At 32.8% G+C, this 13,294-nt stretch overlaps 1 protein-coding gene across 5 annotated transcripts in view; it reads right to left on the bottom strand.

Annotated features, from left to right (window-relative positions):
• Positions 1-13,294, bottom strand: part of LOC145277797 (sodium- and chloride-dependent glycine transporter 1-like) — a 213,009-nt gene that overhangs the window by 144,268 nt on the left and 55,447 nt on the right. For 2 of the 5 annotated variants that reach the window (XM_080129625.1, XM_080129627.1), the window contains exon 1: positions 9,328-9,807. The exons of 1 other annotated variant lie outside the window; for it this stretch is intronic. Coding sequence is in view for 1 of the 4 variants with exons in the window: in XM_080129621.1 (XP_079985747.1) it covers positions 10,284-10,370 (87 nt within the window). In the remaining 3 variants the exon portion in view is untranslated. Of the gene's footprint in view, positions 1-9,327; positions 9,809-10,283; positions 10,386-13,294 lie in introns of those variants that run through there. 2 more of the 5 variants (XM_080129621.1, XM_080129623.1) reach the window with 2 other exon arrangements.

Here is a 13,294-nt window from a genome sequence, read left to right as displayed (position 1 = left end):
CTAAATTCATAATGATCAGTTTATTATTTTAGGAATCAATCCTGTACATAGAAATATGTAAACATAGGAACATACATAACTCAAATTTAGTCAACAGACTTTTATTGTGCTTCATAGTATGATTTTTCTAAAAATATCATCCCTCTATTCGCGGAATTCCCAAACCACCGGATCTTACGGATGTTGAAAAATTACTAATGTATTCTATAATGGAGGTGTGTCTCTTACGAATTTTGCAACGCAATGGAATATTGTTTCAATAGATTATAAAGAAACTTCATGTACTTTTTTTTTGTAACGTATTTTGGATTAAGTACACATAAACTTATTTTATAATTCACTATTACTGTTACGACGCAGCTGAGAAAGATGCTTACCCTACCAATGACGAGCTGATTGCCAGGATTCTCGAAGGACACCTTAAGTGCCGTTTGTTCGAGGTTCAAGTCCAGCCTGGAGGCTATAGTGGAAAATCAGGGTGGTTTACTCAGATATGCTGCATTCAGCTAAAGTTTATCTAAGCGCCGAACTTTTAAATTTCACAATACATTAGCCAAGATATTACGTTTTTGTTTTCCTTTCTAAAAGGTGCGAAATTTATCTATATGATACAGTCCCACACGTCATATATAAAACAAAGAAGATAGAACATATTTGATGTCCAAACAACAATCTTTAAAAAAAACAAAACAAAGATCTTTCTTTATAAAGTTGGGTCATTTATCGCACTGACTACAAGAATCTCTATTTTATAAAATGAATTTTATCTCTGTGTGTCTGTGTGTGTGACTGCGTTCCGTTTGAAAACTTGAAAGACTTGAAAACGGCTGGTTCTATTTTTAGAAATTTCACATGAAGATACTTTATGTGCCTGGCATTATTCTTAGGTAGGTTTTGTATCGGAATGTCTTCAATAAGTGTTGATAATCGATAATCCGATGAAAGAAAGAACAATGGATTTCGATAAAACTTTACACAGTCTAACCTCACAAGTGCATTTGAGAAGTTCTATTACACACAAGCTGAAAGGACTGATATATAAAATCAACAGCCAGTTCTTTGATATGACTAGGGCGCGTTCGTAGTGAATGTTTCTGTTTAAAGTACAATTGCACCATGATACTTGACTTTTTCATTTTAAACTTAAATCCAAGTCATTATCACCGCAGAAGCAGTAAGGCGGGGCATACAAAATTAACAGTAGATTCTTTGATATGACAGGGGCGCGCTCGGAATAAATGTTTCTCTTCAGAGCACAATTGAAGCATAATACTAGATTTTTACATTTTAAACTTTAATTCAAGCGATTATATATAAAATAATTTTATAAAATTAACAGTAGGTTCTCTACAGTGCATTGAGGATTAAGTCACTGCGCGGAGGCATATGAAGCTTCTTCCCAGTATACAGCGATGATTCCCCAACTAGAGCAGACAATCAATCGATTTGATTGAAAAACGGGACAAAATACGGGAGTGTGAAACATTCGTTGATCATCATTCACTTCCGAGCAATGTCAGGGCTCTCTGAATTGCTTTTATTAAAATTGAAAAACAAAATTTCCAACAGACTAAATGAATATTGGATTTTATTCGTTTGGTCATTCTGAATGACCTCTTCTTATAAGTTATATAAATATTCTAGTTTAACGGGATAAGAATTAACAAACACATAGCCGCTTTCAAATGTCCATAACTTGGGTAGAATTTGGATTATTTAAGGGGACGGATCAGTAAGAAGTTATTTACATTGGACTTGAAGGTTACCATGTTGTAATCGGCCGAGAAGCAGACCAATGAAACACTGTTCCACATGTGGGCTGTTCTAGGAGAGAATGCTTTTTCATAGAATCTGCGTTTAGATTTAAGCACAGATTGAATGGAGAAAATTGTTGAGAATGGTTGTAGCTAGTTGAGTGTTTTTTTTTTAAACTTTGGCAGGAGAACGTAGATTGGAGCTCAGACGAGCATTTGACATAAAAATAACGATAGAGCAGAGATAGGCTCGCGACATCTCTTCAGTGCGAAAGAGGTTGCAGAGAAGAGAAAAAAGTATTGCCTACTAGATTTCGAAGCCAGTTTTGAATTCTATCAAGGCAAGATATAGCGCTCCGAGCAGCTACTGCCCAAATCTGGGAACAGTATTCCATTTTAGGATGTACTTGACTCTTATACAGATAGAGGAATGCATCGGCAGTGAGATACCTACTGCAGCGGTATCCAACCATTTTTCAGTGATTTGGCCAACAGATTTGATATACGGGTTCCATTTCAGATCAAGAGTGAAGGTCGCTCCAAGGAGTTTGTCAAGACATGGTGCTTCTACAAGACGAGAACCATTCATTTCAATAGGGGCCAGATGGAGGTCAGAGCGATTATAACGAAAAGGGAGAAACTTGGTTTTAGATGCATTAAAAGTAACCTGCCACCTTTTCCCCGTTGCACCACGTTCTCAAGATCAGAAGAGTGAATCAGAAAGGTCTTTGTCATTGTCGATTTTTGAAGTGTTGCTGTAGATTGTGGTGTCGTTTACATAAATGTCTACGAATGATCTAAGAATGTAATTTGGGAGATCATTGATGAAGATCAGGAATAGAGTTGGGATCACATTTTCCCAGGATGAAATCCTGGGAAAATGTGAGCTTCTGATTTCTGCCCATCGACCATTACTTTATAAACCTATCCGAGAGAAAGGATGTAATAACTGAGAGGACATTTCTCGCTATTCTAAAACTGTAAATCTTGTGAAGTAGGCCTTTATGCCATACCCTATCAAAAGTCTTGGATAAGTCAAGAGCTATTGCTTAAGAAACGAAGCCCTGGTTGAGAGATTCACTAATCATATCAGCTGTAGATCTAGCAGAACTGAAACAATATTTCATGTGTGTATATCTATATAATTTTATTTTAGTTCAAAATGAGAATAAAAAAAACAATTCAAAACATTGCATTTAGTACAAACGTTATTTTACAAAGTACACAATACATGTTAAAAAATATATCACTGTGTTGATACAATATCCAAAGTTATAACTAACGCAGAGGTCTTAACATTACACTGTGTACAATTTCTCTAAAAGAAAGAGAGAGCATTGTTAGATGATACGTCTGACAATTGTCTCTTAATATCCGGTGTATTTGTTGCCGGTGACTGAATTGTACTTTTAACTATTATATACTTGTAAATACATCGACATCGTCTGGGAATGTATGAGAAATCCTCATACTAGTTTTTTGTTCTGACTTTTTAATTTATATACTTTTTAACTTTCGAGTTATAAATAAAATAATCTTATATATAAATTAAAATGTGGTTGCTCTCTGTATCATTGACGTGTATATAGCTTTCTAACCAAAAGCTAGGTATGTACATCTGTTTCGCTAGTATTTTCAGAAATCGTAAATATACTTTTGTTCACATTCATAGATTTTTATATTTTGTTCTGATGGATCTATTGAATATTTATACATACAGGAATCGATTGAGTCCAGATCTACTACCACTGCCACTAACACACATGAGAAAGATTTCATAAGTTTACTTTTTTAAAACACTATTATTTTATATTTCAATCTTACAGTAATAATTTATTCATTCGTCAACCGATTTTTGTTTTCACGGATAATGTGACCCCCAACGTCATGTGGTCCGTGGTATGTTTCTTATGGCCGGATCGTTATTTTCTCGCTGGCCACCGTCGATGGGAACACACGTGGCTTCACAAAGTAGTAATATTAAAACACGAAATACACAACGCCACTGCTTCATATACAAATCAGTTGCAATCTAGGTGTATGTGAAACTATATTCCAACCCACGCGTACTACCAAGGCTAAGCACGTCTATTAGTCGCAATTCGTCTCTATCTCTGTTTCGCAGTCGTGCATGTCGCTATCAGTTCACATCTGTCGCAACCGATAGCTCGATGTCAACTAATTCTCTGTGTCGATGTCTGAAGTCGCCCCCATCCCGGCTACCGGAAGTTGCCCTTCCCTGTTTTATCTGTTCTGTGGATTTCTATTGCCGTTGTCAAATCAAAAAGGCTCGATCTAAAATACCTAAGGATTCATTGTTTGCTACTTCCCATCTCTGTTTATTGTCAGACACTTCCTATTCCTTTATCTATTGCCACCCCACCCCCTCCCAGCACTTAGTGACTCAGGTATAATATCACAATTATAGGTGCTTGTTTTTTTTAATTTTATAAATGAGAGTTCTATAAGAGAGAGAAGCGAATTCGGTACGATCTTTATCTGAACACACACCTCAATGCTCAATACAGAATCCGACATTTTAATACATAAATTGTTTTATGCGAAATGCAATACTTTAATAGTCACTTTTATTCAATGTTTTACTCGCTGGCCACTATGATATATTCAATTAATTTCGAAGAAATTGGTATCCCAATATTTTAACATTTTTCTAAATTATTTTTCGCATGTTTTTTAATGTCCGGTGCAAACAAAACGCACACTATAATAAGTCAATCATCAAACCTCTTACTTGACATATATATATATAGTGGCACTAATAAAAATCTATATGATTTTTATAAAGTACTACTCTTTGTAGAGCAGGTATCAGAATTTGAATGCAATAGAATTAGATCGCCCAAATTCGGCAATTGTTCAGAAAAAATATATAAAAGGCCATAAACTTGTTTTGGTCTATCTTAATTAAACTTGCGTAAAGTAGCAAAGGAGTTAAGATATCAGAGTACATTGTATTCAACATTTTCTTGAACATTTGTCAATGAGAAAACTCTATTCTAACTGAATGCCGTGTTTGCTCATAGTTAAATAAAAAATAAACAGCAACGCATCTACGATTCAGAGCGTTGCCTACAACTGCTTCAATGCAATAAAAAGGAGTTTTTGCATGAATATGTTATAGTTACTGAAACATGGATCCATGACTTAACTTTGGGTCAAATTTGCATTCAGTAGCAGACGAAAGCTTTCCAAAGCGATCAATGTCACAAATATCAACAAACAAGGTTTGGGCTTCCATATTTTGAAGTTCGCAACATTTTATGCGCAATATTTTGTTGTGAAAAAAAAGGACCATGAATAGGGAATGTTATATAGCATTATTAGTTTGTTTGAGAAAAGAAATCGCAAAAATTACCACAAATAAAATGCTTTTTCACCAAGACAAAACACGTATCACAAGTCGATGCAACGATAGCAAACCTAAATAAATAACGCTTCTCCAGAGCTGATCTAAGGCAACTATTGAATGTTTGCAGACCACAAAAGAATGCCATAGAAAATTTTTTTGGCTTCAATGAAAAAATAATCTCGTAAACTGAGGCCCATTTTGAAGCCAAAAACAAATCGTTCTTCAAAAAAGGTATCGAATTGAAAAAGAATCGTTGGAATAAGTGTATCACCTTAGAACAAAACTATGCGTATGTTGCAGAATCATTGACAAGATTTCCTTCCGATTTATTTTCTTCTAAATTGATACATAAGGTCTAATTGATAGCACCCTTTTCCAAGTTAACAAAAAATAAGAAATAAGCAACAGCAGCAGTAGCGAGCAACGACAAGAACAAGTTAACAAAAATAACAAATTAACAGCAGCAACGAGCAGCGACATGAACAAAATCAGCAGGAGCAAAAGAAACAATGTCTGATAAATACTCAATTTCGATTGGTTAAATACATTCAAGTTGTTATAATAAGCGCATGATGACGTCAAAGGAACGAACATAGGATGGACTTTTTACTACTCTTTAATCAATCATTTATTTCAGATTAAAATTAAAAGTTAGCGTCAGTTTAATAATGATTATAATTTTTATGGTTTACGATGTAAAAAGTCGGATTTTGCCTTAAAGTTTTTGTTTTATTAGTTAAGCAAGTAATAACTTATTAAGTGATATGTTATCATCATTAAAAACTAATATAAAATTAATTGGAGTTCTCGTAAATAAAATTGTTTCGTATAGAACTTTGTTTTCAATCGCATATTTTAATTTTAGAAATGGACCCTTTATTTAATCCACAAGGTTAGATTGAAGAAATGGACCCTTTATTTAATCCACAAGGTTAGATTGTCCTCGTTCCGTCAGCCACGACTGTGTAGAAGTTTTAAGTAAGTAATTTGTATTTCATTCTCAGCTAATCTCGCCTATAATTAGTATTGAACTTTCAACTCCTAGAAAATTGTCAATTAAAACTGATTGTTACACAAGGCCTTTATCGGTTGTATCCAAGATTCCCGAGTTCAATAAGATGCACCCAAAAGTGGCCAAAGGTTACATCGAACGAAGCGAAAATGAGAATAGTAGTCCGATAATACAAATTATCAATTCTCATTTAAAAATTTTCGAAACAAAAACTGCTTATATTTTATTAACATGGGCCAAGATTTTAAAAGTTGGTAACTCCTGAAATATCCACCTCTAAAAATGGTAAATTATGGGTTTTTTTTTTTTTAAAAATTAACAACATGCATTTTTTTATGGTGATACGATAGTATCACCAGAAAAAAAGTAAGAGCGACAACAGTTCAAAACAATGAATTATCTCGAATAATTCCGCATACATTACAAAGAAACAAAATTTCAATTATCAAATTTCTTCTTTTTATAATTGACATAACCTGATTTACTTTTTAGCTCATTATTGAAGAACCTCTCTTCCGGGTCGGAATAATTCTTTTGGAAAAATCATCAAAGTGCGTTCTTATAGCAAAACACTTATAAGTAAAATGTACTTTTGGACGACCCTTTTTAAGGTTCTAGTTTAGGAGCAGATTTAAGAGAAACAGTTGTAAATGAACTATTTTAGATAATACTTAAATGTGAGAGGGCGAGATATATATTATGTAGTAAACACAGACAAAATAATGAGTCAAAAGTATAAGTTCAAAATAGAGATGTTTTATATATATTTAAAATTAAATTTACATAGATAGGAAAACAGTATTTGTCCATATTTTGAGAGTTCTTGTGTGACGTAACCAACACGCTGTAGCCTCAGTTGCAAAGTAGACAAAGAATTAGAAAAAACTTCAACTCGCTTTTCCCCGTTGTAACAACGACATTTATGTTTTACTTCTTCCGCCACGCGTGACTTCTCATTACGAACGTGACGTCACCCACGTCTCTAACGTGCTCTCGAACGTCACCCATTTCTCTAACGTGATCGTCTTCTCTGACAATGCTCCCTCTCTTTTTTATAGTGTTTTTCTTTAAAGTGACGTCATTTCGCATTTTTTGTGCATTTGAATACGCGCGTCAGCGCTCTGTTACACTAGTAGAAGAAGAAGAGTTTTGTTTGTTAGTGAATATATCGAGGAAGCCTGAGTCGATAATTTAAAGTTTGTGAATTAGCAACAGGTCTGAAAAATCGTAATCAAAACTTCCCAACTTAGTTATACAGATGGAAAGGCAATGTTCTTTTTTTCTATTGTAGAAAGTTCAGTGAGAAATATTAGGAGTATTAAAATCAAAGACATTCTTACATTTGTTTTCGATGAACGGATGACAGTGTGAAAGAGTTCATGCGTTGTGTGTGCGTTAGTATGAGAGTGCGTATGCTTATGACTGTGTGTGTACTTGTGTGTGAGTTTAAAAATGCTGTCCCAACACTCAACAGAGAGACAAGGGGTCCTGACGTAAAGCAGATGTTAGGTCTGTCTTACTTTGGCTCAAACTTTTATTGAAGGAAACGAGTTTTTTTGTTTTTTTTTTATTTCAGTGTGGATCAAAACGGCAAAGTTGATAAAGTCAGAGAAATGCATCTGCTTTACATAAAATATTTTTTATTTATTTAAAAAAAATTATTATGGCGAGTATAGGCGCAGAGTTACATGCGCAAAACCGTATCAAGAATTCTTATTTTGAGCAACGAAGTGAAAACTTTGTCACTCTCTCCAAATTAGAAGCAAGTATTGATTTGTCGCCTTAAATGATATCGATGATAAATTCTGATAATCAGACTGGCTTCTCTTTATATATTAGATTAAATTAGATCACGTCTAGTGCCATTTTGCATGCATCTCTATTAAATTACGGCATTTAGCGTTTAAGTGTTCATTAAAACTTATTTTCAATGTATCTATAAAAAAAAACATCGCATCATTCGTAATCATGCATTGCCAGCAATAATTTTTTTCAATTACAAAAAACACAAAAACTATTTGCATATTATAAAAATACATTAAGATGTTAAGATTTCCTAAGTATTATATAGCTCACCTCTAAAAATGACGCTCAAATTTTCATAAAGTATTTAAAAATTAAATATATATATATATATATATATATATATATATATATATATATATATATATATATATATTACGAAGACATATTCTGACTGGAATCTTTTTTTGTTTTAATCAGTTTTTATTGGCGTTTTTTTTTATTAACAATAAGATTGTGTATTTCGGGAACGTTGTTATTTTTATGGGAATCGCTCCAGATAAGGTATGAAGCCATTTAATGTAAGAAGCTAAAAACAAAAAACAAAAAAAAAATACCATTTTAAGGTAAAAAAATAACCAGTAATAAGTATTATATATATATATATATATATATATATATATATATATATATATATATATATATATATATATATAGGTTCTGAACTGTCATCTAAGCTTCAGCCTCTGTCCCATCCCCATGCCTGTTCTACAAGTATTTTAATGGTGAATGCTCTGACGAACTCTAAGCACTTGTTCCTCGACAAACCCGATAAGCAGCTAAATGCGAATTCTACACAGTAGAGATTGCTAGGCGTAAGAAAGCCTTCTACTCCAATAGTTTCTTTCCCAGAACTGCTAGACTTTGGAACTCCCTTCCGGGATTCTACTTTCCCAACTGTACTGACATGCAGAAGTTCAAGTTCAAGTGTAATGTGAACAGGCATCCTGCTGCTCATCTCCATTCCTAATGTCCCTGCAACTTATGTCCCCGATAGTAGCCCCCTACTTCAAAGTGGCACTGTGCCTTATTTGGGGTGAAAATTGAATATATATATATATATATATATATATATATATATATATATATATATATATAGAGAGAGAGAGAGAGAGAGAGAGAGATAGCTTCCGACTCACAGAAAACCAATTTTTCTCCCTTTGGCAGAAACACTGCTCATTGAATGCTAGGACTACATGACAAAATAAAGAAAGCTAGAGTAACGAGATTACCGAAAGTAAATCCAATATCTCCCACTTTCATCTGATGGAATCATAAGTGAACTGTTACAAAATGGCTACTTCTCTTTTTTATGGTGATATGGTGATAGTAAAAAAAAACACCCAGAATCCAAAACTCTATCAATATTTGAAACGAATAAGACTTACCTGAGAGTGGACACAATTCCAAAAATAGAGCTTGATTTGAAATGTCGGGATGTAAAGTCGATTTTTTTCTTTCTAAGAAGATACAAATATTTCGTTATGTAATTTCAATTCCTCTAATTTCTAAAGGTGAATGAAAGAGATAAGAGGAAAGGCATCTATGTGATGATCATACATCTGGACAAGGCATTCAACTGGAGCATTCGCTCAATTGACACAAGTCTCCGTATATTTACAAACAAGTTGTTGGTGGAAATTTGAGACGACCTCTGGCGACGATTATTGCTAGTTGCTGGCGTTGCTTTCTGTGTCTCCAATGATATTTCTAATTAAAAAAGACAAAAACTATTTATAGGTGATTTATCAAGAGAACAGCGAAGTAGAAGAAAAGAAAAAGGTGATAAATTTGTGGACGAACAAGTGAGACCAGAGTGGGAAGAAACATAGAAACATGGCGGCAGTGCTTCACTTTCCAAGTAAAGTGTTGAGAGAGAGAGAGAGAGAGAGAGAGAGAGAGAGAGAGAGAGAGAGAGAGAGAGAGAGGGGGGCAGACAGACAGACAGACAGAAAGAAAGAAAGAGTTGGAATATATTATATATCTATGCAAGTGCCAAATTCGAGGTCGGCGAATGGGTGGATGCGTGTATATATGTAAATGCGTGTGTACGAAAGATTTCTGTATTACTTTGAATAGTGAAAATTAATCAACTTACCTCGCCCCGATTCTCTCTCTCTCTCTCTCTCTCTCTCTCTCTCTCTCTCTCATACATGCACTCGCGCGCGCATAACATGACAAACACACACAGGATCATCTAAAGAGAAACACCTTTATAGCATCTCAGAGACATGGAAGTCCAGTAAAATAAATTGAAAACAGCAGGAAGATATCCCTTATGACATTATAAATACTGTAGTGACAAAAGGATGTCATCATCTTTGAAAACTGAGAAAAGACAAACCATGACCGGTAAATTTACTGGTGGACAGTCACTGTATGCCTCTAATTTGATATTAGACGAGTCGTTTAGACCTGCATTGTCTAACATACAACTAAAATTTTACGGACCTTGCAAGCAAAAAGTGATGACGTCATGACGATGACGTCATCCATTTAAACAAAGTTTAAGAAAACGTTTATAACATCACATTGCTATCCATTAAAACTGATGGAAGACATCGGTAAGGTATTCTTCTGTGTAACGTCATAAATAATGAAGTATCAAAAGGAAGTTGTCATCAATTAAAACAGACAACATAAACGGCCTGTGACCAGAAAGCTAACTGTGCGTCTACGGGAATAGTGTATACATACATACGTACATATGCGTATATATATATATATATATATATATATATATATATATATATATATATATATATATATATATATATATATATATATATATATATATAAATTTTAGTGATTCAATGAATTTAAAAATTTATGACGTGAAATGTTTAAATTTCAAATCAAAAGATTTTTATTATTCTATGTAAGACAAAGAATACATTTGAAAGGATAAGGAGTTATAATATTTCAAATGTATTCTTTGTCTTGCATATTATTCTATTTTATTTTATTATACATTTCACGTCATAAATTTTTAAATTCATTGAATGACTAAAATTTTATTTATTTGCTTTATCTTATATATCGAGCAATTTTTATTTAGGTGGGATAATACTAATAATAATATTTTGTAAAACTTATAATCACAGGTCTCCATACCAGTTGATTGTTAGATAATTTTATTCTGAAAAGTATATATATATATTGTATTTTGTGTACAGAAAGTTATTAGATGAGATAAGTCATTGGTACCGTCGGTTTCAAGCCCGATAATTAGGACCGTTTTAGATATCCATATCAAGCTCTCTTCAGCCAGTACTCATCTATTTTATAACTGGAAGTGGAAAATATATATACATCACGAGTTCACGTTTAACTCTCGTTTTGCTACCCCTCCCTCCCCCGTTTATTTATTGGGTGATGATGATGATTTCATTAACTTTAAAATTTGAATTATTTTAATTTTAAAATCTAATTTCGATTGAAATTTTTTATATAAATTTTATATATATATAAAACGCCTTTAATTTTAAATCAATTCAATTCAAAAATCTAATTTTTTTATATATAAAAATTCAAACTTAAAATTTATATCAATATGGATTAAAAACGTAAAATTTCATTTAATTATATCGAAATACGTTTAAAAATTTCGAAATACGTTAAAAAATTTCTTTAAAAATGTCAACTTTTTCAAGGTTTGGGGAAGTGAGTATTTATCTAGCCTAAGGGATTTTTCTAGTATATTTACACTATTATATTTTCCTATAGTTTTAAAATTGAAACAGATTGTAAATTATATTTATAAAGTATGATTTTTAAAAATTTATATAATACAATAATTTAAAATCTATAACACAATTACGATTAAAATCCAATGTTACAGACTAAAAACAATTTTAGCATTTAAAAGCTTACTAAAGTGTTTTTTTTTATTTTAATATATATAATCAAAATCTAGGTTTTGTCTTTTTCACTGACCCAGTTTATTAGGATTGCTTTCCTTTTAATGTATACAATTTTTTCAAATATTCACTCCTCACATTTAAGCATCTTATTTCTGGGTCATGAATTGCCCGGAGGATGTGCTATTTTTCCGCATTGCAGAGCGAGCATTGACTTAAGTTCGGGGAGTATGCTGGTTTGTGCTCGATTTTTCTTCATTTTATGGAAAAAGGTGTATTCTTTTTTTAAAGCTCCCACACCCGGATTGCTAATGCTATATCTATCCTTGTTTTAGATTTAAAGGAGCTCATATGCGCATAGTATCTTTATTTCAATGGGCCTTGTGTCATACCTATATATTTTTCCGGTATGTTTGTAGATTGGTCCGTTATTGTGGCCTCATAAGCAATCGCAAGTTGTGGAGAGTCTGTAGCTGCATGGACTGTAGCTTAGATAAGGTGTAGACGCCTGTTGCGTCTTAAAAATGTGCTAAGATCCACACTGATATTTTAATTGTAATGGAATGTAAAAAAAATGAATGTTGAATATAAGATACACATATGCAATTAATGTTGAATCGAAAAGCGAAACATGATAATTAAGATAATATATTTTATGCTTACAAATTAACAATTGGTTAAAAGTTATTTTGTGTAATTGTTTATTTGAAATTGAGTTCATATTGTAGCTAGTTCAAAATAGTTAAGAATAGTGATTTTCTCTCCCCGACCTTCAAAAGAACATGGATGCTCAGCAATGTCCTGTTTTCCATTTTAACCCAGCTGCTGAAAATTCTGTTCCTTAAAAGTTTCTTAGAAAAAGTTAAGAAAACGTTTTGTGTTTTTTGCAACATATATATATATATATATATATATATATATATATATATATATATATATATATATATATATATAACATTGTAGCTAACAGAACCGTTTTAACAGAATCACTTTGTGCTATTTTTGTCTACTATGAGAGAAAGTCAGGTGCATATGAACTGCGCCCATTTTTATGATTAGAAACGTACATTTTCATATAAATAAAACAGCTAATTAGCTGACAACTGTTACCAGGTCTCTAACGAAGCATTTTTCGCTGCGACTACGACGCTGCGGCTTGTTTGCCGATATACATTAACATTAATAAAATTTTCTTTATGCATAATCTTTACACTCTCTTTTGTGGCTTGCATGTTTAATTTAATTTTTTTTCTGCGTTTCTTTTTAAGCCCGCAGGTATTCGTAAATTCAAGCCTTAATGGAGGAGGCAAATTGGTTTTGTTTGAGTTTAAACCTAGTTTAATTGTAATATTTGATTGAACTGTCATTTTATTTAATTTAAAAGTTTCAGTTAGTGTGAGAGGTGCTGAACAAGGTGTTTGTGCAGACTCCTCATCTACAGGATTGTAGTTTCTGGAAAACCCACCGGAGATGGGTGCAGGGTCCTTTTCCATGC

Source organism: Euprymna scolopes, chromosome 6, assembly GCF_053919585.1.
Source record: "Euprymna scolopes isolate OS-2025 chromosome 6, ASM5391958v1, whole genome shotgun sequence".
In the NCBI taxonomy this organism is placed as follows: domain Eukaryota; kingdom Metazoa; phylum Mollusca; class Cephalopoda; order Sepiida; family Sepiolidae; genus Euprymna; species Euprymna scolopes.
Note: the sequence above shows the minus strand (reverse complement) of the source record. Positions and strands in the feature narration are given on the sequence as shown.